Source organism: Taudactylus pleione, unplaced genomic scaffold, assembly GCF_031769625.1.
Source record: "Taudactylus pleione unplaced genomic scaffold, aTauple2 ptg002621c, whole genome shotgun sequence".
Taxonomy (NCBI): Eukaryota; Metazoa; Chordata; class Amphibia; order Anura; family Myobatrachidae; genus Taudactylus; species Taudactylus pleione.
The window spans coordinates 17,312-44,438 of record NW_028286999.1 but is presented as its reverse complement, the minus strand read 5'-3'; the positions used below and the strand labels follow the sequence as shown (position 1 = coordinate 44,438).

Genomic DNA, 27,127 nt, shown 5'->3' with positions numbered 1-27,127 from the left:
TAAGGAAACCACACTATTGTTGGTACATATGGAGTGTGCTACTGCGCCTCCGCCATAATGCTCCACTACATGAAGCATCTGATCCTTTACCAAGATGGCCACCATTCTTTAGTCTGCGCATGTGTGACACCATTTGAGTCACTGCGTTTGAGCACCACTACTTAGCTCTGTGGGGACCCTGCTGAATCCTGTGCTCCTGCCTACATAAATGACCGGATAGTCCGCTGTATGCTCTGCTCCATCACCGCTGCCTGTATACATAACTGAGTATGGCTGTACTGAATCTGTGCACTACTATAATTACATGCTCCTGGTTAAGTCTATCCAGCTGGAGTATATAGCAAACCGCTGGTGTCTGCTATTTAATAACCGTGTACAGCACAAAATAGTAATAGTATACACATATCAACAATGATGACATAGATCTTTGGGCGAATGTTTGGGTACCAGAGTCCCTGTAGCTTCTGAAAAGCTATAGGGACTGGCAGAACATACAACATTCTGGGAGCCACTGGCGGAACATACAACATTCTGGGATCTATACAAGCTTAGGGTAGATCAGGGCTGTACAACGGGCAGATGCTGCCTTCCTCACCTCGGTGGACCAACGTTCTCTGACCGCCTCCATAAACTCTATTGTATGGTATTGTCTTATTACATAGTATTTGGCCTGCGAGCACACATACAAGACTCACTACCCAGGCTGCACTGGGCTATATAAATGCTGCCCAGAGACAGAAGAATAAAATTGTATTTACCAGACAATGTAGGCAAAGTCTCCAGCTGGATGTTATAATAGGCAGAATTCCGCCCTCCAGCGTTTGGGCCTCTTCCAGTACATTTAGGGGGAACATTAGGAATTGCAGGCAGCTGTAAGCACAGAAACATACAGGACCCAGTGTAATAATAAGTGATAAGAACAAACAATATTATAATAACAACACATACAGTATAACAGAGAGGATGAAGTAAGGAGAAGCCCAATAGGACAATAGAAGTTAATATGTAATGTGATGTCTTAGGGTTTATTAGCTCGGCAGAGGGTAAATGGGTGCAGTGTTTAGGTGCTTAATGAGGGTCCACACACAGCTTTCAGGTGAAATAAACAGGGTGATGCTTTACTGCCAGCATATGAAATCAGGAAACAGAAAATAACAAACAAACCTAGCCCCTGTTTGGGGCGACTAACTCACTTCTTCAACCCTCTCTCTATAAGGGAGCAACTAGTCTGCAAACAGAAGTCCCAAGTCAGCTTAGCCCCACTTCCTGCAGGTTAACACAGGCTCCGGCCTGGTCTTTAGTTGGCTGACACAACTACACACACATAGTCTGTCTCTATGCCTTCCCTGTATCCTCCAGGGTAGGCCTTGGCTTCCTCAGCCTGCAGCTCCACTGCCTTCTCGTCACAGTCTGAGAGTTTGTGGTCCCCCCCTTGCCTCCTGCAAGATTCGGACACCGGCCTCCTGGCCTCCCAATGGCTCACTCATCTTCACTGGGCTCTCTGACTGGTTTGTCTCACCAGCCCACACCTGAGCTCTCTCCACCAGTCAGCCCATACCCACCTTCCCAGACTCCTTTTCTTCTCTGTGTGGGCGGATCTATCCTGCCTCACACTGAATCTGCTGCTCACCAGTGCCACCTCTGGTGATACTGCCACAGTAATAATATAATACAGGGATCATCAACACACTCATATCAGAAAAGGTTCACTGCACACTGACTTATAGAGAAATATATATATATATATATATATATATATATATATACTACTGTAAGTCATTCACACACATTGTACAGTGTCATGTGCAATGTTTGACTGTTTTACACTACAGAACTTAAATTCTTATTAGCGTTTGATTTTATATTTGGTATAGATGACTCTCTCTCTAGTTAGATAGATAGATAGAATACTGACAGCGGAATCCCGACAGTCAGAAATTAATCCCATTACTATTACTTACAATAAGTATCCTAGGCTTCCACTAACCCTTACCCCTTCCTGTAACCCTCCCTCCCCAGTACCTGAACTTAATCTCCCCCCTAGTGCCTAAACCTAACCTCCCCGCACCCTAAACCTAACCCACCCCCTTAGTGCCTTACCCTAACCCTCCCCCTAGTGCCTAACCATAGCTCTAAACCTAACCCCTGATACTTACCTTCGGGAAGCAGGCGGTCCAGATTCTGGAGCTGGGATCCAATGTTACCACTCTAAGAAGTTTTTGGCCAAATTCATCAAATGGAAGGCTCAGAACAGGCTCCCCGGGTTTAAGTTCTGCCCAACGTTCACCAAGGTAGGTCCAAACAGGACCATAACCCCTAAATCCTGGCCAGGATCCAACTGGACCACTTGGTTTCATGCCAATCGGTGCAGGAGTGTCCGAATGCATAGTTGTCCGAATGCATAGTCAGACAAGCAAACAAACAGACAGACAGACCAATATATATATATATATATATATATATATATATATATATATATATATATATATATATATAGAACATGTAGAGGGGCACTCAGTATTCCAATGTGATAATGCCTGGGTGCCTTCCTAGGAACAATGTAGAAATACGATGTCTGTTAAGAAACAGCAACAGGCGGCACTCCACGGACTTTATAGTTGAAGTAAAGTGACTTTATTTGCCAACGTTTCAAGACCTGGGCGGTCTTGTCATCAGGGTGTTCAAGTGTAACATACAAAAAAGCTTACCTTAAATAGCTGTATACAAACGGAAATGTCCATGAGAATCCTCACGCGCCGTCATGCAGGGAGGCGCGCAGTGTGTGGCGTCACCAGCACGTGGCAACCCGGAACATGTGTGGATGCAGTCCGGGGGTGGGTAACCAGGGAAACGCTGGACGCTGGAAAAAATACGGTGTGAGAAATGAGCCATAAAGCTACACTGCGCGGCTACCTGCATGAAGGGGGGGGGGGGCTCAGGGACGTGACAGTTAAACAATAATAACAACAAAAACAAAATTAAAACAAAATTAACAACAAAAGCGAAGAGTGCATTAATGTGTGCACACATGATATGCAATTCAGCAAATATAAATATAAACCAAGAAATCAGATAATCGATGAAGCAAACTAAAGCACGATGGTGCCATGAACTTTCACTGAGAAAAAATGGTATCGCTATGTAACAGATGTCACTGAATAAAAATTATGAAAAATGTGAAAAATATAGAGGCATATGATAAACTATGCAGACCCTTAAAGTATATGGGATGCCAAATGAACCCCAATGTATGTCTACTTAGCTACTAATTGAGCTGCGCAACATGAAACAACAATATATGAAACAACGATATATTAAAAAGCACATAATGGCCAAAAGAGGCTATAGTGTGTGGGAACAGAAAACTGGTTACCCACTGTATATATGCTACACAGGAAAAATGTCTAAGAGGTGGAGTTGAAAAATAGCAGGGTATACGCTATGCAAATGCATTCCAGGAAATTTTATCATTTAGCCCTCGCGGATGGATGGTATCAAGCAGATGAATCCACTTGGCCTCCACTCGTAACAGCTGCTTAGTGCGATCGCCACCCCTGATTTGTGCTGGAACATGGTCAATGACCTTGTAACGTAAGGATGCCAGTGTATGACGGGCATCCTTGAAGTGTCGAGCTACAGGTTGGTCGGAATCTTTTCCTGCCAAAGCTGCTCTGATAGAGGAGCGATGCATGGCCATGCGCTCTTTAAACATGCGGGACGTTTGGCCAACATAAGCAAGACCACAGGGGCATGTAATAAGGTATATAACGAATCGCGTAGAGCATGTAAGTACATGCTTGATGTAATACCTCTTGCCAGTGTGCGGGTGGTTAAATGTATGCCCCACTTCTAAGTAACCACATGTGACGCACGAAGGACAGCGATAACACCCAGGTTTTTTATGTGACACATCACCTTTATAAGAGAAAAAAGGAGTGATATCTGTTTTCACTAATATGTCTTTGAGGTTGCGACCTCGTCTGTAACTAATGAGGGGTTTACAATTGGCTAATTTGGGTAACTCTGGATCTGTGGATATTATCGGCCAGAGAGCTTTGGTAGCTTTTGAAATTACTGGACTGGCCAAGGTGTATTCAGAAACAAATGGAATGTGTGTTTTTAAGGGTTGTTTCCGATTGGGGTTCAATAGCTGTTCTCTGGGTATTTTCAATACTTCTTCCTTTTGTTGTTCTAAAAAGGCCGGGTCATAGCCTCTTTGTATGAACCTATCTATGATTTTGTCTAACTCAGAATCAACCTTGCTTCTATCGCTGGTTATACGAGCTACTCGCACCATATGAGACTTGGCCAGGCCCTTTTTAAGGGCCGGAGGGTGAAAGCTACTTGAAATCAACATGGTGTTTCTGTCAGTATCTTTGGTGTATATTATTGTTTAACTGTCACGTCCCTGAGCCCCCCCCCCCTTCATGCAGGTAGCCGCGCAGTGTAGCTTTACGGCTCATTTCTCACACCGTATTTTTTCCTGCGTCCAGCGTTTCCCTGGTTACCCACCCCCGGACTGTATCCACACATGTTCCGGGTTGCCACGTGCTGGTGACGTCACACACTGCGCGCCTCCCTGCATGACGGCCGTGAGGATTCTCATGGACATTTCCGTTTGTATACAGCTATTTAAGGTAAGCTTTTTTGTATGTTACACTTGAACACCCTGATGACAAGACCGCCCAGGTCTTGAAACGTTGGCAAATAAAGTCACTTTACTTCAACTATAAAGTCCGTGGAGTGCCGCCTGTTGCTGTTTCTTAACAGACATCGTATTTCTACATTGTTCCTAGGAAGGCACCCAGGCATTATCACATTGGAATACTGAGTGCCCCTCTACATGTTCTAAATATTGGGCCATTGCTGTGGTCCTAAGGAGTGGAGGCACCGCATCCGTTTAAACCACTTAGCTGTAATCTTCAGGAGTGTATTAATCACTTATTGCACTGGACACCTGTGTGTTTTTTCACATTGCACTTTAGCACCAGTGCACTTTTACAGCTTATTGCACCTGATACGCAGTAACTTCATTCTGATTATCGGAGTATTTATTCACCATGGATTCTATGTCTTTTGTCAATATGGAGTTACCAAAAGGTGAAACTTTGAGCTTCACTGAGGCACAGATTTCGGCTATTTTATTCAAGGATTCAGATGCACTGAACTTTGAGCCTTCTAATGCTGATGATATTTACCATCAATTACTTAAAATGAAAAAAAGAGAAGTTGATTACCAGCTACACGGCAGCACGTTGTCGGATTACTTTCGTTCTAAAATGATCCCTAGAGGATTTAGGGTTAAGAACTGCCCAACAATCGGTAGGCATAATGCCGAATTTTGCCGTCGCTGGATAGCTATCTTAAATAAGTGCAGTCTAGATCTCATGATACTGGTGGTTGAAGAAGCAGGCAGAGAACTTAACATCACAAGATCTAAAATTGAAACCTTTACTGAGTTACATACAGATATCCTGCACGATTCTACTCATCAACAACTTTGGAATCGCTTAGTCGCCCAGTGTGATCAATACAGAAAAGATCTTATCAAGTATAAAAAGAATAAATTACAAACAGTCACTTCTGACTATGAACAGAACCAAGTTTATAGATGGTTGAGCGGCACTGATCCTGCACAATTTACATTGCGTAAGAATTCACGCCAACCTTGGCGTAACAGAAAATTTCATGGCCGCAGAAATAATCCATCCTCTAATAGTGACAGTGACTATCGTGTTCAGGAGTCTGACGATCCATCGACACCTAGACTGGTCCCTTTAGGCCCAGCAGCACACAAAAATATGGACGTCCCGCCCTCAGGTGTACCCGCCGTGGTGGACAAAACAAAAGGCACCACCAGAGCACAGAAGAAAAAAGTGTAATTTACAACCTATCCTCCAGAATGCTTTCAGAAGCAGAAATCAAAGTACTAAGCCGAGGTTTATCGTTCATACCTACTAATAAACATCGGGACTTTGAATGGAAAATCGAAAACCATCGTTTTGCACGTTCATTGAGACGTAAAGAATTTTTTCAGCATAAGAATCCATCTATTACGCCCACTGAAGATATCACCCCTATATTTGGCAAAAAGATTTCCAACTTTGATCCCCCCTCATATAACTCTTCAATAAAAACCTTCACACGTTTGATGGATGACTCGGTTCAAAGGTACAATTCTGCTCAACCTCGCATCTATCATAATTTGTCTATTACTGAACAAAAAGCTTTGCAATCTCTATCTAAATACACGGACATCATCATCCGCCCGGCGGACAAGGGTGGTGCAATCGTCATTCAAAATATTTCACAGTACAAACAGGAATTAGATAGCCAACTTTTGGACACTGCGGTTTATGAAAAATTGACACATGACCCCACTTCAAAGTACAAGTTGGAACTGGATTCCATTTTGCACACGGCGGTGCTCAACCAGCAATTAAGTTCTAATTTGTTTAAACAACTGGTGCAACCATTTCCAAGGGTTCCGGTGATTTATACAGTCCCGAAAATCCACAAAAATTCCGAACAACCCCCGGGTAGGCCAATAATATCAGCCAATGATTCCTTATACCAACCCATTGCACAATTTTTGGACATTCTTATCCAACCCTACATTGTGACGCAGTCCACATATTTGAAGGACACCACCACTTTGTTAAATCTCATTAGAGCATTGGATAACATCCCTGATAATGCTATCTTGTGTACACTGGATGTACACAGTTTGTACACTGTGATACCCCACCAAGAGGGTCTAAATGCTGTGGATACTTTTCTGCATAACTGCATGTTTGATAAATTGGACATTAACTTGTTTTTGAATTTACTTGAATTGACACTCAAGAGGAATTACTTTCTACACAATGGAACATTTTATTTACAAATCAGCGGATGCTCTATGGGATCTAATGTATCGCCTTCGTTTGCTAATATTTTTATGTTTTCACAGGAACATTCTTTTTTCTTCACTGATCCGGATATTTTCCAACACATTTTATTTTATAAACGATACATAGATGATCTTCTGTTGATCTGGACAGGTGAAAGGGACACATTGATACATACCATCGATAATATCAACGCATCGTCCAATGCTATCAAATTCACCTATCAGTGTAGTGACACCAATGTTCATTTTTTGGATGTCAATTTAATTTTAAATAACAATCGTATTGAAACTTCAGTATACACCAAAGATACTGACAGAAACACCATGTTGATTTCAAGTAGCTTTCACCCTCCGGCCCTTAAAAAGGGCCTGGCCAAGTCTCAAATGGTGCGAGTAGCTCGTATAACCAGCGATAGAAGCAAGGTTGATTCTGAGTTAGACAAAATCATAGATAGGTTCATACAAAGAGGCTATGACCCGGCCTTTTTAGAACAACAAAAGGAAGAAGTATTGAAAATACCCAGAGAACAGCTATTGAACCCCAATCGGAAACAACCCTTAAAAACACACATTCCATTTGTTTCTGAATACACCTTGGCCAGTCCAGTAATTTCAAAAGCTACCAAAGCTCTCTGGCCGATAATATCCACAGATCCAGAGTTACCCAAATTAGCCAATTGTAAACCCCTCATTAGTTACAGACGAGGTCGCAACCTCAAAGACATATTAGTGAAAACAGATATCACTCCTTTTTTCTCTTATAAAGGTGATGTGTCACATAAAAAACCTGGGTGTTATCGCTGTCCTTCGTGCGTCACATGTGGTTACTTAGAAGTGGGGCATACATTTAACCACCCGCACACTGGCAAGAGGTATTACATCAAGCATGTACTTACATGCTCTACGCGATTCGTTATATACCTTATTACATGCCCCTGTGGTCTTGCTTATGTTGGCCAAACGTCCCGCATGTTTAAAGAGCGCATGGCCATGCATCGCTCCTCTATCAGAGCAGCTTTGGCAGGAAAAGATTCCGACCAACCTGTAGCTCGACACTTCAAGGATGCCCGTCATACACTGGCATCCTTACGTTACAAGGTCATTGACCATGTTCCAGCACAAATCAGGGGTGGCGATCGCACTAAGCAGCTGTTACGAGTGGAGGCCAAGTGGATTCATCTGCTTGATACCATCCATCCGCGAGGGCTAAATGATAAAATTTCCTGGAATGCATTTGCATAGCGTATACCCTGCTATTTTTCAACTCCACCTCTTAGACATTTTTCCTGTGTAGCATATATACAGTGGGTAACCAGTTTTCTGTTCCCACACACTATAGCCTCTTTTGGCCATTATGTGCTTTTTAATATATCGTTGTTTCATATATTGTTGTTTCATGTTGCGCAGCTCAATTAGTAGCTAAGTAGACATACATTGGGGTTCATTTGGCATCCCATATACTTTAAGGGTCTGCATAGTTTATCATATGCCTCTATATTTTTCACATTTTTCATAATTTTTATTCAGTGACATCTGTTACATAGCGATACCATTTTTTCTCAGTGAAAGTTCATGGCACCATCGTGCTTTAGTTTGCTTCATCGATTATCTGATTTCTTGGTTTATATTTATATTTGCTGAATTGCATATCATGTGTGCACACATTAATGCACTCTTCGCTTTTGTTGTTAATTTTGTTTTAATTTTGTTTTTGTTGTTATTATTGTTTAACTGTCACGTCCCTGAGCCCCCCCCCCCTTCATGCAGGTAGCCGCGCAGTGTAGCTTTATGGCTCATTTCTCACACCGTATTTTTTCCAGCGTCCAGCGTTTCCCTGGTTACCCACCCCCGGACTGCATCCACACATGTTCCGGGTTGCCACGTGCTGGTGACGTCACACACTGCGCGCCTCCCTGCATGACGGCGCGTGAGGATTCTCATGGACATTTCCGTTTGTATACAGCTATTTAAGGTAAGCTTTTTTGTATGTTACACTTGAACACCCTGATGACAAGACCGCCCAGGTCTTGAAACGTTGGCAAATAAAGTCACTTTACTTCAACTATAAAGTCCGTGGAGTGCCGCCTGTTGCTGTTTCTTAACAGACATCGTATTTCTATATATATATATACATATATATATATAAAAATATATATGCAAACATCAATTTCAACTAAATGGCAGAAGAATGGCTCAGGCTGACATATACAATGTGGTGTCACTGGCAGTTAGGCCCAGGATAGAAATATGTTGAATAATAGTGAAACAAATAGTTTTTATCCCATGGTGAATAGAATAGGGATAATTGCAAATGTAACATTTTCTAAATTCATTGGCAATAGCACAATATCCAGTAGAGTCTGAGGATATGACTTTAATCAGATATTTAACCATTTATATATTTATGTATCACTCCTGCGGAATTGTTATTCTCTATATCAGAGTTTAGTGGCAGCGCAGAAGGTGTCAGAATTAAGGCTGTATTGTGATGTGTAGTCCAGCAAGTTGTTCAAACAAAAGACACGACTACTATTAATCTGATCCTCAGCTACTGTATTAATAATTGAACCACAAATGTAGTTTATACAACGTGTGTATCTGTAACGTTATCACTCATTAAAACCACAATATTGATAAATAATGATTTCCCTTTTTACTGATGAAAGCTTAGTGCAGTGTGACCTGGCACTGTTAGTAAGAGACTACTCATAGCTGCTCATGTACCTGTGAAATGACATGTAAGTGATGCTGGTCACATCCCCTCCAGCAGCTCGAATGCTAACAATAGGCCCTGTATATTTCCCAGCTCCAGGCCCCTGTGGCCCTTATCTGGCCCAGCCCAGACAGGACAATGTTCTCTGCTTTATCCTCAGTCTCTATGGACAGCATGAAACTGAAAATGATGGACCATGGGTGCATAACTAGTTCCTGTGTGTATGCGCCCTTAGTGTAAGGGTCATGGGCGCTGTATATTGTATTAGGTGAACAGCAGGTCCGGATTAAGGCCTGTGGGGGCCCCTGGGCAACAAACATGTGGGGGCCCCTAATAAATGTGGATGAACTGGGGGTATGCGCAATGGGGACCTTATGCAGAGCCCACAGTAGTGGTGCCCCTTATGCAGTGCCCCCAGTAGTGTCAGTGTCCACAGTGGTAATGCCCCATTTGCAGAACCCACAGTAGTGGTGCCCTTTATGCAGTGCACAAAGTAGTAGGGCTCCCAGGAGTGGTGCCCCCTATGAAATACCCCCATTAGTAGCCTATGCAATACCCACATTAGTAGTGCCTCCAGTAGTCATGCCCCCTATAGTCATGCCCCCTGTGGTAGTGTCCCGTGTGGTAGTATCCCCAATTGTAATGCCTCAATAGTAATGTCCCCTGTATAAATGCCCCCAGTAGTAATGCCCCTGTCGTAGTGCCCTCAATAGTAATGCTCCTTGTAATAGTGCTCCAGTAGTAATGTCCCAAGTAGTAGTGCCCCCTAGTAGTAGAGCCCCCAATAGTAATGCCCCCTGAGTAATGCCCCCAGTAGTAGTGCCTGCAATAGTAATGCCCCCAGAAGTCATGCCCCCTGTGGTAGTGTCCCCTGTGGTAATGCCCCCACTAGTAATGCTCCTTCTGTAGTAGTGTCCCCTGTAGTAGTGCCCCAGTAGTATTGCCCCGCCCCCAAGTAGTAGAGCCCCAATAGTAATGCCCCAGTAGTAGTGCTCCCAATAGTAATGCCCCAGTAGTAGTGCTCCCAATAGTAATGTCCCCAGTAGTAGTGCTCCCAATAGTAATGCCCCCTGAGTATTGCCCCAGTAGTAGTGCCCCCTAAGTAATGCCTCCAGTAAGCTGCTTGCACAAAAAAAACCCCAAAAAATGAATACTTATCTTAAGCCAGTCCGCTCGGCTGCTCCCCTGACTATGGAAGAAACGTCATGACGTCTCTCCCATACTGCACACTGCGTGAGCCGGAAACTGGGGCTCCCGAGTGAGCTCCAACCACCGGCTCCGGCTGCCACTGCAGGGAGGGAGCCTCGTGCCCACTGGTTACAAAATAGCAGTGGTCATCTGGCAAATGGAGCCTCCCTGTGGCGCCGGGTTTAGGTGGGTCGGAAGAGGCGGAACTGGTTCCGTCTCCTTCGGCCCACTTTAACCCCGATGGGTGTGGGGGACCTTTACATGTGTAGGTCCAGGGATGACCGCCCTTGTCACCCCCTGTGAACAGAAGAGAACAAGACACTAACAAACACAGAGCATCCATCATACAAATCCTATGTACATACTGGCAGATCTCCAGGTAACCTGACACTGTATAGGTACTTATGCTGCAATAACGCTGTAATGGTGCATTACTAGTGCCATCAGCCCGTGCTCCACAGTCATTACAGTCACTATGTATCATCTATCTATGGGGTGAGATCCTGCCCAGGTCACAGAAATATTGTTGTGAGGAATCAATAAAACCAACAGGGGAAAAACATAAATATGATCATGACTCACCTGGTCACATTTCTGAGGGCTTGGAAAGCTTAGCTTAGGCTTTGGAGGCTCAGGTTTGGACCACTTCACTTCAGTCTGTCCCAATGGTCGTACTGGGTTATATATCTCTGCAGATGTAATTAATATATACGGGGTATTTTACATATAATAAATGAAAAATAAATACATTAAAAAAGTGGAAAAAGTAAATAAACACAGATTGTAAGGAAACCACACTATAATTTCAAGCTCCTGGTTAAGTCTGTCTGGCTGGAGTATATACCAAACCGCTGGTGACTGCTATTTAATAACCATGTACAGCATGTACAGCACAAATTAGTAATAGTATACACATATCAACAATTATGATTATTATAGATCTTTGGGCAAATGTTTGGGTACCAGAGGGCCTGATTCTGACCCGCTCGCGAGCACTGTACGCTCGCAAGCGTGTCGATGGTGCCTAAGTGCGCACGACGGAGGGAGCTCCGTCGTGCGCATGCGCGAGACCCGGCGAGCGACGGGCAATCCGATGGTGAGTGACAGCACTCCCCCTTTGGTGGGCATGCCGGGGGCGTGGCTGCCAGATGGAGGCGTTCCCATGGGAACGCCTACCGTCTGAGTCCGGCCCCACTGACATCAGTAGTGATGTCAGTGGGAGTGATTTTGGCTCTGATAGAGCCAAAATCAATCCAGGGCTTGTGGCAGCGAGACCCTACCGCAGGGTCTCGTCGCAAGCACGATGGTCGCGATGGTCTTGACCATCGCGACCATCATCATGGACGCTCGCTATAGCTGTGGGTGGTAACCCACAGCTATGCGAGCGTCCATGAGGCCGCTCCAAGTTGAGGTAGGAGGGCCTTGATTCAGAGCGAGCGCTCTGGTCAGAGCGTCCGACTCTGAATCAGGCCCTGAGCACACACGAGACCCTCTACCCAGGCAGCACTGGGCTGTATACAAGGCTGGAGTAAGGTATCTCGGCACCCTTGGGTAAAACTTCAGCCCCCTCCCTCTCCCACCACCACCTCCCAGACCCTCAGGTGAAAGTGAGGTGGCATCTAAGAAGTTCCACAGCCATCACCTGCATTTAGTACAACAAGAGTATCTCTCAGACACATCATTAATATTGTGATAGGCAGACTCTGTGGCGCCCCAGATCCTGGCACCCTAGGCAGCAGCCTAAAGCTGCCTAACGGTACAGCCGGCCCTGGCTATATAAATGCTGCCCGGAGACAGAAGAATAAATTGTATTTACCAGACATTGTAGGCAAAGTCTCCAGCTGGATGTTATAATAGGCAGAATTCCGGCCTTGAGCGTTTGGGCTTCTTCCAGTACATTTACGGGGAACAAAAGAAAGTGTGGGCAGCTGCAAACAGAAACATACAGGACCCAGCGTAATAAGTGATCAGAACAAACAATATTATAATAACTACACATACAGTATAACAGAGAGGACGAAGTAAGGAGAAGCGCAACAGGACAATAGAAGATAATGGGCTTGATTCAGACCCACTCGCGAGCGGCTGTCCGCTCGCAAGTGGGTCGATGGTCTGCACTGAGCATGCGCACGACGGAGGGAGCTCCGTCGTGCGCATGCGCCAGACACGACGAGCGAAGGACTTTCCTTCGCTCGTTGTGTCCGATCAAAGAGGGCGTGCTGTCAATGTTGATTGACAGCACGCCCCCTTTGGTGGGCGTGCCGGGGGCGTGCCTCCCTGACGGGGCGTTCCCACGGGAACGCCTCCCGTCAGAAGCCGGCCCACTGACATCACTAGTGATGTCAGTGGGAGTGATTTTGGCTCTGATAGAGCAAAAATCACTCCGGAGCTTGCGGTTGAAAACCTCAACCGCAGGCTCCGGCTCGCAATTTCGATGGTCGCGATGGTCACGACCATCGCGGCCATCAAAATGCACGCTCGTATAGCCTGTGGGTGGTGAAAATGGAGCCCGGCCCTCATTCAGAGCGTGCGCTCTGCTCAGAGCGTACGGCTCTGAATGAGGGCCAATATGTTAATATAAAACTGGGATCAACACACTCTATACATATATATATATATATATATATATATATATATATATATATATGTCGTAGCCAAAAGTTTTGAGAATGACACAAGTATTGGTTTGCAGTTGCACAAAGTCTGCTGCTTCAGTGTTTATTATGGCAATTTGCATATACTCCAGAATGCCATGAAGAGTGATCAGATGAATTACAATTAATTCAAGAAGGGCAGCAAAGACGCCACTTCTCTCCAGGATAACATCAGGGACAGACTGATATTCTTCAAAAGGTACAGGGATTGGACTGCTGAAGACTGGGCAGGCTGGCTCCAGGGGTTGGAGCACCCTGTGCCGGCCCTTGATAATGTGCCCCATACATCGCAAAATTTGGGGGTGTGGTTTAATCATAGGCCACGCCCTCTATATGACGTTACTTGGAGGCATGCCCGCATGGCACGCCTCCAAATAACGTCAGGCTGGGGGTAAAAGATCAGCACTCAGTCACTGGCTGGGCTTCCCCCAGCCCTCTCCCACCAGTGAATGGATGCCACACGGCATCCATTCACACTCCGGGGGTCCGGAACCGCCGCACAGCTGTGGCGGTGGGGGTCCCCAACCTCCCGATTTGACAGCGGGACAGTACAGTACAACCTCCCGATTTGACAGCGGGACAGTGACAGTACTGGAACAGTGGGACAGTACTGTCCCACTGAAATCGGGATGCTGGGGAGGGGTGCGCTCTCTACGGGTGGTCCCCCTGTGTGACCGCACTGGTCAAACACCCCTAGAGCCAGCCCTGGGACTGGGGTAAAGTTATTTTCTTCTTCGGGCCCATAGGGTCCACAGAAATTACCTTGAGTATGTAGCTGGAGTGATCCAGGCACCAAACAGTCAACAAGCTTTAGCTCCCAAGATGCCCTGGGTCCACCTCCATATATACCCTGCCCCTGGCTACAGGCAGTCAGTTTTTTGCTGTTTGGTGCAGGAGCACCATGTGGTCAGTGGGACTGATGGAGGGGAGACCTGAAGCAGCTTAGCATCTGGATAGACGCTCATGTCGCCGTTCTGTCTTCTCCCCGGCCGCAATGCTGGTGTGGGTACTAGAGCTTTTGGCGGGCTTAACTAGCCGAGGACTGCAACCGGGAACATCTGGGATGCAGGTAAGGGGTTTCCTGCGGCCACTGACATGGGAGACTATGTGTGGCAGTCTGTGCCTCTGACAGTGGAGACCGACCGGAGGACGCTGTAGTGCAGAGCCATGTGTAAACGGTCTCTGGCTCTAGACCACCGGGACAGGAGGGATCCTGACAGCCAGGTGCTTGATGGCGGCGCCCATGTCAGTGTGTTAGGTGGATACGTACAGCATAAGGGGAGGTACATTATCCCCTGGCAGCCCCTCCCCCGACCTGGACGCTGGTTCAGTTGCAAAACTTCCCGGGTCCTGGTTGCTCCTCCCAGCCTCCTTCTATATGAGTTGGCCGGAGACCACTCTCATGTGCTCTCGGTGGCTAGGTTCTCAGGAGGTTGGGTCAGTCTCCCTGTATACCTCTCTCTATGGTGATCAGGTCATACAGAGCTCAATAGAGTACCTGGGCTATACAGTAGTTGCTAAAAGAGCTTGGTGGATATAGTTATAATATATATCAACTATGTATAGCCCAGGTACTGTATGTATGTGACTTTTTTTTAAATCCGCTGTGTGTTTTGCTGCCTTTTTCTGAATAACTGTCAGTCATAATCTATCACTGCTGTTTCTCCTCATTAACCCTCTGCTGCAGGTGTGGGATATATTGGGTGTAGAACATTGTCACATTTGTACTCAGACTTTGCATATCAATAGAGATATTGTTATGTCCATGGAAGCTGAAAGACAGGTGGCTGAGTCTCCTGTGCTGGTGTCATGTATGGCCTGTAAAGTGGGGTTGTCGCCACAGGATTTCATACAGGATGGATTATGTGGCCACTGTGTTAAGGAGTCGCCACATCCGTCAAATTTACCAGCTTCTGGGCTGGAGCCCCCGTGGGCTTCCTTTTCCCAGATTATGGCACAGGTTGCGGATAGATTGGTGGCCCCTGGGCCAGCCGCAATACTGGGGTCCTCTCAGCAGCTGCAACCTGCTATATTTTTCCCGCCAATGCATCCATCCTGGTTGGATATGTATGCTCACTCAAGTCAGAATGTGGCTTCGTCTTTAGCAGCTTCTAAGCAGCCTAAACAGACAACTAAGCCGGTATAGCCAAAGTCTTGGAGATGATCGGTTTCACACACTGTCCAGCCTTCAGATTCTGGTACATCTTCTGATGAGGGGGGGGATACACAGGGTTCCTCTCAGGAATCCCCCTCAGATGAGGGAGACCATTTTCCAGCTGCAGATGTTCCTTATCTGATTAGGGCGGTCAAGGCAGTGCTAAACATTGATGAGGAGGAGCCAGTGCAAAGAAAGACTCCAGGATTTAAACGTCAGAGGGTTATAAAACCTGAGTTTCCAAGATCTGAGCACCTTTCGGATCTTATGGGGGAAGCATGGAAGTCGCCAGATAGGAAATTCCATATTGCTAGAAAGGTTGAAGCCTTATACCACCTTTCCAGTGGATCACTGCACTAAATGGGAGGTTCCTTCATCAGTGGATGTACATGTGGCACATCTAGCTAGGAATGCCACATTGCTTATACCGTCTGCATCCTCGCTTAATTGTCCCACAGATAGGAAACTGAAGCCTGCCTTAAGGCAATATTTTTTCTGTCGGGTACTGTTACTCGCCCAGCCATGGCTACAGCTTAGGTCTCCAAGGCCATTGAGGAATGGATGAAAACACTGGAAAATGCTCTTCCAGAAGCTTCCAGGGAACAGCTGACAATTATCTCCTATGTTAAGGAGGCAGCGTCCTACTTGGGAGAGGCGGCTTTGGATGCTGGTATATTACCCTCTAAAGCACAGGTTCTCAAACTCGGTCCTCAGGACCCCAAACAGTACATGTTTTGCAGGTCTCCTCACATAATTACTAGTGAAACAGTTAGCTGCACCTGTGGATCTTTTTAAACATGTCAGTGACTAATGAATACACCTGTGCACCTACTGGGTGACCTGCAAAAAGTGAACTGTGTGGGGTCCTGAGGACCGAGTTTGAGAACCACTGCTCTAAAGCATCAGCAGTCTCAGTTGTGGCTCGGAGAGCACTTTGGCTGAGGGACTGGAAAGCAGATGCAGGATCTAAGAGAGCCCTGGAATCCCTTCCATTCTTGGGGGGCATTTTGTTTGGCACAGAGTTAGACAAGATTGTTGCTACGGTGGCAGCCTCTAAAACGGCTGGTCTACCTTTGGCATCCACTGCTAGACCTAAGCGGTCAGCCTTTCGGGCCTTTTGGCCCACAAGGAAAAGAAAGAGGTCAGGCTTCCGCTAAAGCCAGCTCTCATAGGAAACCACAGTCTAAGAAGTCCTGGCCAAACAGACATCCGGCTGTCAAGTCTGATGTTAAGCCTGCAGCTTGATTGGACGTGCCTCTCTCTGGGGGATCCCAGGATAGGAGGCTGACTTCTTCAATATTCAGACACCTGGCATCTTACAACAGATGCCTGGGCTCGGGAGGTAGTCTCCCAGGGGTACACCCTTACTTTCTGGAGTCCCCGCAAAGGTATTACAGCATAACTTCAGCAGCAGATTCTGCGAAAGCCCTGGCCCTCCAGCAGGCTATAAACTCCCTGCTGGTGTCAGGGGTAATAATCCCAATTCCAGTGAATCAACTAGGAAAGGGATATTATTCCAACCTTGATTCAAAAACCCAACGGATCCCACCGGCCTATTCTAAACCTAAAAGGTCTCAACACGTTTATCGAGTTGCCCAAGCTTCGCATGGAAACTCTGCGTTCGATAGTGTTGGCCATGGAACCAGGGTATTTCATGGTATCCTTGGATATTCAAGATGCATATCTTAATGTACCAATTGCACCGTCCCACCAACAATTTCAGTGATTCGCAGTCATCAGTAGACCTAAAGTGGTTGACAGCAAAGACGGTTTTTCTTCTGGCTATTGCTTCGGCCGGCAGGTTCTCCAATTTGCAGCCCTATCTTTTCGCTCTCCTTTTTTAATATTCCTAAAGTAGGATCCCAGTTTCATATGAATGAAGAGATTGTGGTTCCAGCTTTGCAAGCTTCTGGCCTTTTGGCTGGTGAAGCATCACTGGATGTTGTGCGGGCTCTATGTATCTATGTAGACAGCACCAACTCCATTAGAAAGTCAGATTCTTTATTTGTGTTGTATGGCTGTCACAAGCGAGGCTGACCAGAAAACAAACAGACTTTGGCCAGATGGTTGTGTATGACAATTTCTCAAGCTTATACACAAGCTGATCTAGTTGTTCATGATATAGTCACGGCGCATTCCCCGAGGTCTGTGGGACCATCATGGGTGGTGCGATGGGGTGCCTCTGCTGAACAGATTTGCAAGGCAGCCATGTGATCTTCCGTCCACACCTTTGTCAAATTTTATGCGTTTGACACGTTTGCCTCTCAGGATGCTTCCTTTGGGTGTAGGATTTTCCTTTCTACTGAGACCCAGGAGCATCCCCACCCCTAGGAGGAACTGCTTTGGGACATCCCAAGGTAATTTCTGTGGACCCTATGGACCCTGAAGAAGAAAATAAGAGTTATGGTATAACATACCTTTGTTAACTCATTTTCTTCGAGGTCCATAGGGTCCACAGAGCACCCACTCTAACGCACATGTTGTTGTTGGGAAATTCTTTTCTTTTGTAGTATTTCTATGATTCCCTCTTCTTACAGAGAGTGTGTCTGAAATGCAAGGGTCCTTTCTTCGTTTTCAATTTTTTCTTTCCTGCTCCTGCTAGGGCTTGAAAACAAACTGACTGCCTGTAGCTAGAGGTGGGGTAGGTATTGATGAGGACCCAGGGCATCCTGGGAGCTAAAGCTTGTTGGCTGTTTGGTGCCAGGATCACTCCAGGCACGAACTCCAGCTACATAACCAAAGTCATTTCTGTGGACCCTATGGACCTCGAAGAAAGAGAGTTAACAAAGGTATGTTATACCACAACTCTTATTTTCTCTGATGAATCCCTTTTTAAATTGTTTGGGGCATCAGGAAAAACGCTTGTCCGGAGAAGAAAAGGTGAGCGCTACCATCAGTCCTGTGTCCTGCCAACAGTAAAGCATCCTGGAGACCATTCATGTGTGGGGTTGCTTCTCACCATTTTGCCTAAGAACACAGCCATGAATAAAGAATGGTACCTAAATATCTCCAAGAGCAACTTCTCCCAACCATCCAAGAACAGTCTGGTGACAAACAATGCCTTTTCCAGCATGATGGAGCACCTTGCCATAAGGCAAAAGTGATAATTAAGTGGCTCGGGGAACAGAACATCAAAATTTTGGGTCCATGATCAGGAAACTCTCCAGACCTTAATCCCATTGAGAACTTGTGGTCAATCCTCAAGAGGCGGATGGACAAACAAAAACCCACAAATTCTGACAAACTCCAAGCATTGATTAGGCAAGAATGGGCGGCCATTAGTCAGTATGTGGCCCAGAAGTTGATTGACAGCATGCCAGAGCGAATTGCAGAGGTCTCAAAAAAGGAGGGTCAACACTGCAAATATTGACTCTTTGCATAAACAATGTAATTGTCGATAAAAGCTTTGACACTTATGAAATGCTTGTAATTTTACTTCAGTATACCATAGTAACATCTGACAAAAAGGTCTAATAACACTGAAGCAGCAAACAAACTAGGAAACGTCCAGGTGCCCTCCAATAGGATCAGACAACAGTCCGCCCAAATATAACTCCGGTCTGGCGGGACTCTAGTCAAAGATAACAGCTGGACACAGAGATATCAACATTTCGGAGCTATTTACTGCTCCATCATCAAGGTCAAGATTACATGACAAACAATAAACATTTATAGATACACTTGTGGTGATGTGTAAGTATCTATAACTGTTTATTGTTTGTCATGTAATCTTGACCTAGATGATGGAGCAACAAATAGCTCCGAAATGTTGCTATATCCCTGTGTCCAGCTGTTATCTTTGACTAGAGTGCTGCCAGACTGGAGTTATATATGTATATATACACACATACACATACATATATATATATATATATATATATATATATATATATACACACATACAGTATATATATATACTGTATATTATGTATATACTAGCTGATGTACCTTCAAGTTATTATGTTATGTGATGTTGTCCAAACCCATCCAGTGTAAGGCACTCCGCTGTGAGGTCTGACTGGAACCCCAACCACTGAATTAGGGATCCCAGATTATTTGCCACCCCTCGGTGACGTTTTCATCCAAATCCATCTAGTGTAAGGACCAGAACAGCCTCTCCAGGTCAACATTTTGACCAGCGTACACCAGCGGGAGGTCTGACCGGGAATTCAACCACCTAGTATGTATTATGGGGGGGTTGTGCATGGGATTCCGGCGGCTGTGATGCCACCAGTCAGAATATTGACAGTGGCATCCCGATACAATAAGGTAAGTATCCTACTACTAACTAAACCTTACCCATAACCCTCCTCCCTGGTGCCTGAACCTAACCTCCCCCTAGTGTCTAAACCTGAACCTCCCCCTCCCCACACCTTAAACCTAACCCTCCCCTCTTAGATCCCAACCCTTCCCCTAGTGCCTAACCCTAACCCTCTTTCCCTGATGCCTAAACCTAACCTCCCCCTTCCCACACCCTAAATCTAAACCTCCCCTCTTAGATCCTAACCCTCCCACTAGTGCCTAACCCAGCGTTTCCCAAACTGTGCGCCGCGGCACCCTGGGGTGCCCCGGGACACTTGCAGGGGTGCCTCAGGTCGGTGGTCCAGCATTAAATCTAATTTTTTATGGTCAATGTAATGTAAATATGTGGACAAACAGAAGTGCAAACCTGTCCACCACCACATAACTGACCCTAAGGATGACAGGAAGCACAATTTACTTAACTTTACTACATTTTTTACTGAATTTCTCATTAACAAACTACTGGCTTAGGGGTGCCGTGAAAACAATGCTGATACTCTAGGGTGCCGTAATTCAAAAAGGTTTGGGAACCACTGGCCTAACCCGATACTTACCTTCGGGAAGCAGGCGGTCGAGATTCGGGAGCCGGGATCCCGACGCTGTCGGGATTCCGGCGCCAGTATTTTGACCATCGGCATCCCACCTGCTGGGATGCTGACTTCATCCCATTCTGTGATCCAATGTTACCACTCTATGAAGTTTTCATCCAAATCCATCCAGTAGAAGGCTCAGAACAGGCTCCCTGAAATAACAGAATCTCCCTGACTCCCTGAAGAGTCCAGCATCTTCCTGATTACACCTTACCCCCTTTATGTAGCTGTTATATAAAGAAAAAAAAAAGAGCTATATACATTCAAAAGGGATAATTAGTATAATTTCCCTGCATTGGTTATAAGGTACAATGATCCCTATGGTTACATGCATTTTCTGATAAGTATTAGTGTGTTTTCATCAACAAGTAGATCTAACTGCTTTGGGGCTTGTTTACATATATTTACATATGTTTAAGTACATTTTATGACACGCCTCTCAGATGTAGCAGTACACACCCACTTTACCGCGCACTCATAGCTGTTGCTTTCACAATCTCCCTGAAATGCTTTTGCAAAAGTAGGAAACTATGTTTATGCTGCAATAACGCTGTAATTGTGCATTACTATAGTGCCATCAGCCCGTGCTCCACAGTCATTACAGTCACTATGTATCATATATCTATGGGGTGAGATCCTGCCCAGGTCACAGAAATATTGTTGTGAGGAATAAATAAAACCAACAGGGGAAAAACATAAAAATGATAAAATGATCGCACTCACCTGGTCACATTTCTGAGGGCTTGGAAAGCTTAGCTTAGGCTTTAGAGGCTCAGGTTTGGACAACTTCATTTCAGTCTGTCCCGATGGTTGTACTGGGTTATATATCTCTGCAGATGTAATATATACAGGGGCATTTTACATATAATAAATGAAAAATAAATACATTAAAAAAGTGGAAAAAGTAAATAAACACAGATTGTAAGGAAACCACACTATTGTTGGTACATATGGAGTGTGCTACTGTGCCTCCTCCATAATGCTCCACTACATGAAGCATCTGATCCTTTACCAAGATGGCCGCCATTCTTTAGTCTGCGCATGTGTGACACCATTTTGAGTCACTGCGTTTGAGCACCACAGTAGTACACAGTCATTTACTACTTAGCTCTGTGGGGGACCCTGCTGAATCCTGTGATACTGCCTACATACATGACCGGATGGTCTGCTGTATGCTCTGCTCCATCACCGCTGCCTGTATACATAACTGTGAGTATGGCTGTACTGAAACTGTGCACTACAATAATTACATGCTCCTGGCTAAGTCTATCCAGCTGGAGTATATACCAAACTGCTGGTGTCTGCTATTTAATAACCGTGTACAGAACACAATAGTATACAGGACCGTAGCTAGGGTAGTGCGGCCGATGCCATCGCACAGGGCACCATAGGTCAGGGGGCGCATTTTAGGCCTGTCAAATTTCTGTTTATTATCATTCTTGCTTGTAGCTTCCTCTTATTTCATCCCCAGCATCTCCTGGCCTCCCCTATCCCTTCCTTGGCCCTACCCCATGAAGCCATGGCCCTTTTTTGGCTGCATTCAGTGGCGCCGAGAGGGGGGGGGAGCGGGTACAGATTACCCAGGCCCGGGCTTCCTGAGGGGCCCAGCGGGGGCTCGGGTTTGGAGCCGCTCCCCCCCTCACAGCAGCCCAGCACATAGCGTGTGCTGAGCTGCAGTTGGAGACTGCTCGTGGCTGCTGAGTAGCAGCCACAGCAGTCTCCTATGCCTGTGTGAGGGAGCGATCACACTGATCATGCCCCCCCTGGCTTTGTGCCGGGCTGAGGGAGCTCAGAGCGCCCCCCTCCCCAGCGCGCAGCACCGCTAAGCGGCGCTGCAAATCTTTGTTGTTTTTTTTCTCAGCTAGGGGGCGTGGCCACGCCTTCCCGATTAGACCACGCCCCCTATTACCAGGGCCCGCTACAGCTCTTGGCAGGCCTGGCTGCATTATGTCCCTTTGAAAAATGAGGGCGGCACCAACGCTGTTTCTGGCACAGGGCATAAAAAAGTCTAGTTACAGCTCTGATAGTATACAGTTACACATATCAACAATTATGACATAGATCTTTGGGCGAATATATACAAAAGGGTGGTGGAACATACAACATTCTGGGATCTACACAAGCTTAGGATAGATCAGGGCTCGACAACTGGCAAATGCAGACCAACGTTCTCTGACCGCCTCCATAAACTCTATTGTATGGTTTTGTCTTATTACATAGTATTTGGCCTGCGAGCACACACACAAGACTCACTACCCAGACAGCACTGATCTATATAAATGGTGCCCGGAGACAGAAGAATAATAATGTATTTACCAGACAATTTCGGCAAAGGCATCAGGTGGATGTTATAATAGGCAGAACTCCGGCCTCCAGCGTCTGGGCTTCTTCCAGTACATTTACGGGGAACGTTAGGAATTGCAGGCAGCTGTAAGCAAAGAAACATACAGGACCCAGCGTAATAATAAGTGATAAGAACATACAATATGATAATAACAACACATACAGTATAACAGAGAGGATGAAATAAGGAGAAGCGCAATAGGACAACAGAAGATAATATGTAATAATATAATACAGGGATTAACACACTCATATCAGAAAATGTGCATATTAACCTATATAGCAAAGCTTTGCCCAGCGCACTCCGTCGGGAGGTCCGACTAGGACCCCAACCACTACATTAGGCATCCCAGACCAATAGCCACCCCTCTGTGAAGTTTTCATCCAGTGGAAGGCCCAGAACTGGCTCCCTGGGTAAAAGTTCTGCCCAACGTACACCAACGGGAGGTCCGACCGGTACCCTAACCACCCTTAAAACAAATTCAGTCATTTCAACCAGTGGCGTAACTAGGGTATATGGAGCCCAGGGCAAATTTGAAAATGGAGCCCCCCCCCCCCCCATAACACACCGATATGCGTGTGCGCTGAAGGCACCCGCGCGGGGAAAAATGGGCGTGGTCACTTAAAAATGGGGCGTGTCAACATGACACACCCCTTTATTTTCACGCTGAACATTCCTATCCATATGCACCTTAACCCCAGTAGTACCCCTTATACAGTACCCCCAGTATGCAGTTGTGGTCCCTCTTATGCAGGCCCATAGTAGGGCCCCTTATACAGTACCCCCAGTAGTGGCCCCCCCAAAAGCAGTGCCCCACGTAGTGTTCCCCTTATACAGTGCCCCCAGTAGCAGTCCCCACAATGCAGTGTGCCCAGTAGCAGTATCCCCTTATGCAGTGCCCTTTATATGGTGCCCCCAGTAGTAGTCCGCCCCCTATGCAGTGCCCTTTATATAGTGCCCCCAGCAGTAGTCCCCCCCCATGCAGTTTTCCCAGTAGTGGTCCCCTTATGCAGGCACCCTGTAGTGGCCCTTCCTATTATTGCCCCCAGTAGTGGTCCCCCCGAGTGCAGTGCCTCTAGTAGGCCCCTTTCATAATGCCCCCAGTGGCAGTTCCCCCCCAAGTAGTAGTCCCCTTTCATAATGCCCCCAGTGGCAGTTCCCCCCCAAGTAGTAGTCCCCAGTAGAGTAGGTGCTCCCAATGGTGCCCCCAGTAGTAGCCACCCCTCCCCCAGTAGAGGTCCCCCCAGTAGTAGTCACCCCTCCCCCAGTAGAGGTCCCCCCAGTAGTAGCCACCCCTCCCCCAGTAGAGGTCCCCCCAGTAGTAGCCACCCCTCCCCCAGTAGAGGTCCCCCCAGTAGTAGTCACCCCTCCCCCAGTAGAGGTCCCCCCAGTAGTAGTCACCCCTCCCCCAGTAGAGGTCCCCCCAGTAGTAGCCACCCCTCCCCCAGTAGAGGTCCCCCCAGTAGTAGTCACCCCTCCCCCAGTAGAGGTCCCCCCAGTAGTAGCCACCCCTCCCCCAGTAGAGGTCCCCCCAGTAGTAGTCACCCCTCCCCCAGTAGAGGTCCCCCCGGTAGTAGCCACCCCCCTCCCCAGTTGTGCAGATAGGTTACAAAAAAAAAAATATATATATATATATCTATAAAAATATACTTACCTGAATCTCTGCTCCTGCTCCTGGTCCTGATCGCGATGCCGCTCCCGCCCGGGCGGGCGCGCTCAGCATTATGGGACAGACGTCATGACGTCAGTCCCATTACCCACTGCAGGAGCCGGACGGAAGTCCGGCTCGTCGAGTGGGTGCTGCAGCAGTCAATGAGAGTCTATCTGACTCCCATTGGCTGCTGTTTAACACACGCACCGCCGCCAGCGCTGGCGGCGATGCGTGTGTTATGCACAGCCTGAGCCCGCCTCCTGGGGGAGGGAACGGGCTCAGGCTTGCAGCACAGGACCTGCGCTGGAAGCCTAGCACCGGTCCTGTGTAAATGTGTAGCGCTGACCGCACTCATTGCGGTCGGCGCTACACTGGCTAACTAGGGCGGGCGGGCCGGTACCGTGGCCGGCGGCGCCCCCCGCGCCGCCGGTCAAACGGCGCCCAGGGCACGAACCCCGCCCGCCCTGCCCTAGTTACACCACTGATTTCAACTAAATACATTGTAATTTTTACAGTTACTATTGTAAGTCATTTACATACATTGTAAAGTGTCATGTGCAATTTTTGACTATTTTATACTACAGAACTTAAATACTTATAAGCGTTTGATTTTATATTTTCTATAGGTGACTCCATAGGCATATATATATATTATATAGATATTAATATATTACTTTCTAACAGGGGTGTATTAAAAGAGGCGGTGGTCCGTGTGCATTCCCCGTCCGGGGCCCCCTCCTCTCCCCCCGGCCTCCGGCAGCAGACTGACGCCTGACCGCAGCAGCAGTATACTCTGGGTACTAGTCTGTGCCCAGAGTCTACTGCGCATGCAATTTCCTCACTGCGCATCCGCAAAAATGCAATGGCAATGGCCGCGGCTGCCATTTTCCGGTATTTTGTGCAGTGCTGAGACACCTGACGCAGAACCTCGGATAGGTAAGTATTAGAGAATAAGAGTGCAGGGTGTGCGCCCATTATAAATACGCCCCTGCTTTCTAACTAACAGATATCTCTTTAGTGATTCTCTAATGTTACCAGAATAATGACTCCTGGGGTAACAGATGGACATTTGTTTTTGTTTGTTTTGGATGAAACATAAAAAGTAAAATATTGTAAAAACTTGGCTCTGTCTGGTCGGTGGGCAGGTGTTGATGTCACTTGTCATAGCAAGCTCAAGCCTTCATGTGCTTTAGGAGTTCCTACAGTAATGCAGCTATTTAAGCAGAGTGAATGGTTCTATTAATGTTCTATATACTGATCAGTGACAAGTGCTTCTAATTTATCTCTTCTAATATCGTGTGCAAGTTATATACATATAGTCACATTTTCAGACTATGAAAATCATATAGAATAATGGAATATTAAGTACATATTTCCAGGGAGAAGTGGGGTTTTTTTTCTCCTCCCCACTGTATGGACCTTTATTAATCTGAAAACGATGGACCATGGGTGAATAACTAACGCCTGTGTGTATGCTCCCTTAGGGTCAGGGCCAGGGGAGCTGTATATTGTATTAAGTGAAGAGAAGAGAATAAGACCCTAACAAACACAGAGCATCCACCATATAAATCCTATGTACATACTGGCAGATCTGTGCATTCCAGGTAACCTGACACTGTATAGGTACTTTATGCTGCAATAACGCTGTAATGGTGCATTACTATAGCGCCATCAGCCCGTGCTCCACAGTCATTACAGTCACTATGTATCACCTATCTATGGGGTGAGATCCTGCCCAGGTCACAGAAATATTGTTGCGAGGAATAAATAAAACCAACAGGGGAAAGACATAAAATGATCAGGACTCACCTGGTCACAGGTCTGAGGGCCTGGAAATACATCAGCTGCCTGTCCTGGACGATCCCAGGGAAATGCATATTTCCCCTTCGCAGCGCTCAACATTCGGTGAGCATTCGGCTTAATTTGAGGGAACATCCCTCAAGCACAGTCGCACTCTCCTTACTCCTCAACTCGACAACTAGCACTGACCTATGCTTTGGCAGTTGGTCAGCTGATTCCATGACATCACAATGCAGTGACATCACCAGACATTCTATTCCCTGACTGTGTGAGACACATTATACAGCCATCTACTTAGCACCACGTAACCCATAGGGGCAGATTGGGAACATAATGTAACGCTTGAAAATATTTTAAAAGTGATATCATGTTGTAGGCAACAAGGGCTGCAATAGATTATTATTAGAAATCCCCCTGATCTCCCATCATCAACAAGGTTATAGCCAAGGTACAATACAAAATGGAGGCCTTTGGTGTCCCAGACTCTACCTCAGCCTCTTGTCCTATCATCATTTGGCACAAATTAGTAATGTAAGAAATACTCTATGGTTAATCCTCCAAATAACATCTCTGACCCCTCACTCATTACTGAAATTGCATTTCAATACACTTACACAGGATTCATGGATTGTAATGTTTGGATGTATGGGACATAAACATCTCATATTTTAGCACAGTTATAACTTTGGGCCTGTTCCTCCCCTGTATCCACTTTCTCCAGAGTTATTATACTTCTTCCCTCTTTTTGTTTTGTTGTCTTCGGTATCCTCAAAACTTTGAGAGGTTTATCAATAAACAATATTGATAATAAAGATGAATAAATCCTATTTTATGGCTG

At 46.2% G+C, this 27,127-nt stretch overlaps 1 protein-coding gene and 1 long non-coding RNA gene across 2 annotated transcripts in view; both read right to left on the bottom strand.

Moving 5' to 3' along the window:
* The window catches only part of LOC148431227 (TOG array regulator of axonemal microtubules protein 1-like), a 36,765-nt gene extending 10,341 nt beyond the window's left edge, over positions 1 to 26,424 (bottom strand). The window contains exons 1-2 of the mRNA XM_088466188.1: positions 26,299 to 26,424; positions 22,811 to 22,922 (exon numbers count right to left, since the gene is read on the bottom strand). Coding sequence (XP_088322314.1) covers positions 22,811 to 22,922; positions 26,299 to 26,424 — 238 coding nt within the window. The remainder of the gene's footprint in view (positions 1 to 22,810; positions 22,923 to 26,298) is intronic.
* On the bottom strand, positions 792 to 12,725 carry LOC148431228 (uncharacterized). Its single transcript, XR_015877236.1, has 3 exons — positions 12,610 to 12,725; positions 11,376 to 11,482; positions 792 to 870 (listed from the first exon to the last, which is right to left on the bottom strand). It is a non-coding gene; the product is annotated as an uncharacterized LOC148431228 (long non-coding RNA).
* Positions 26,425 to 27,127: the final 703 nt, after the last annotated feature.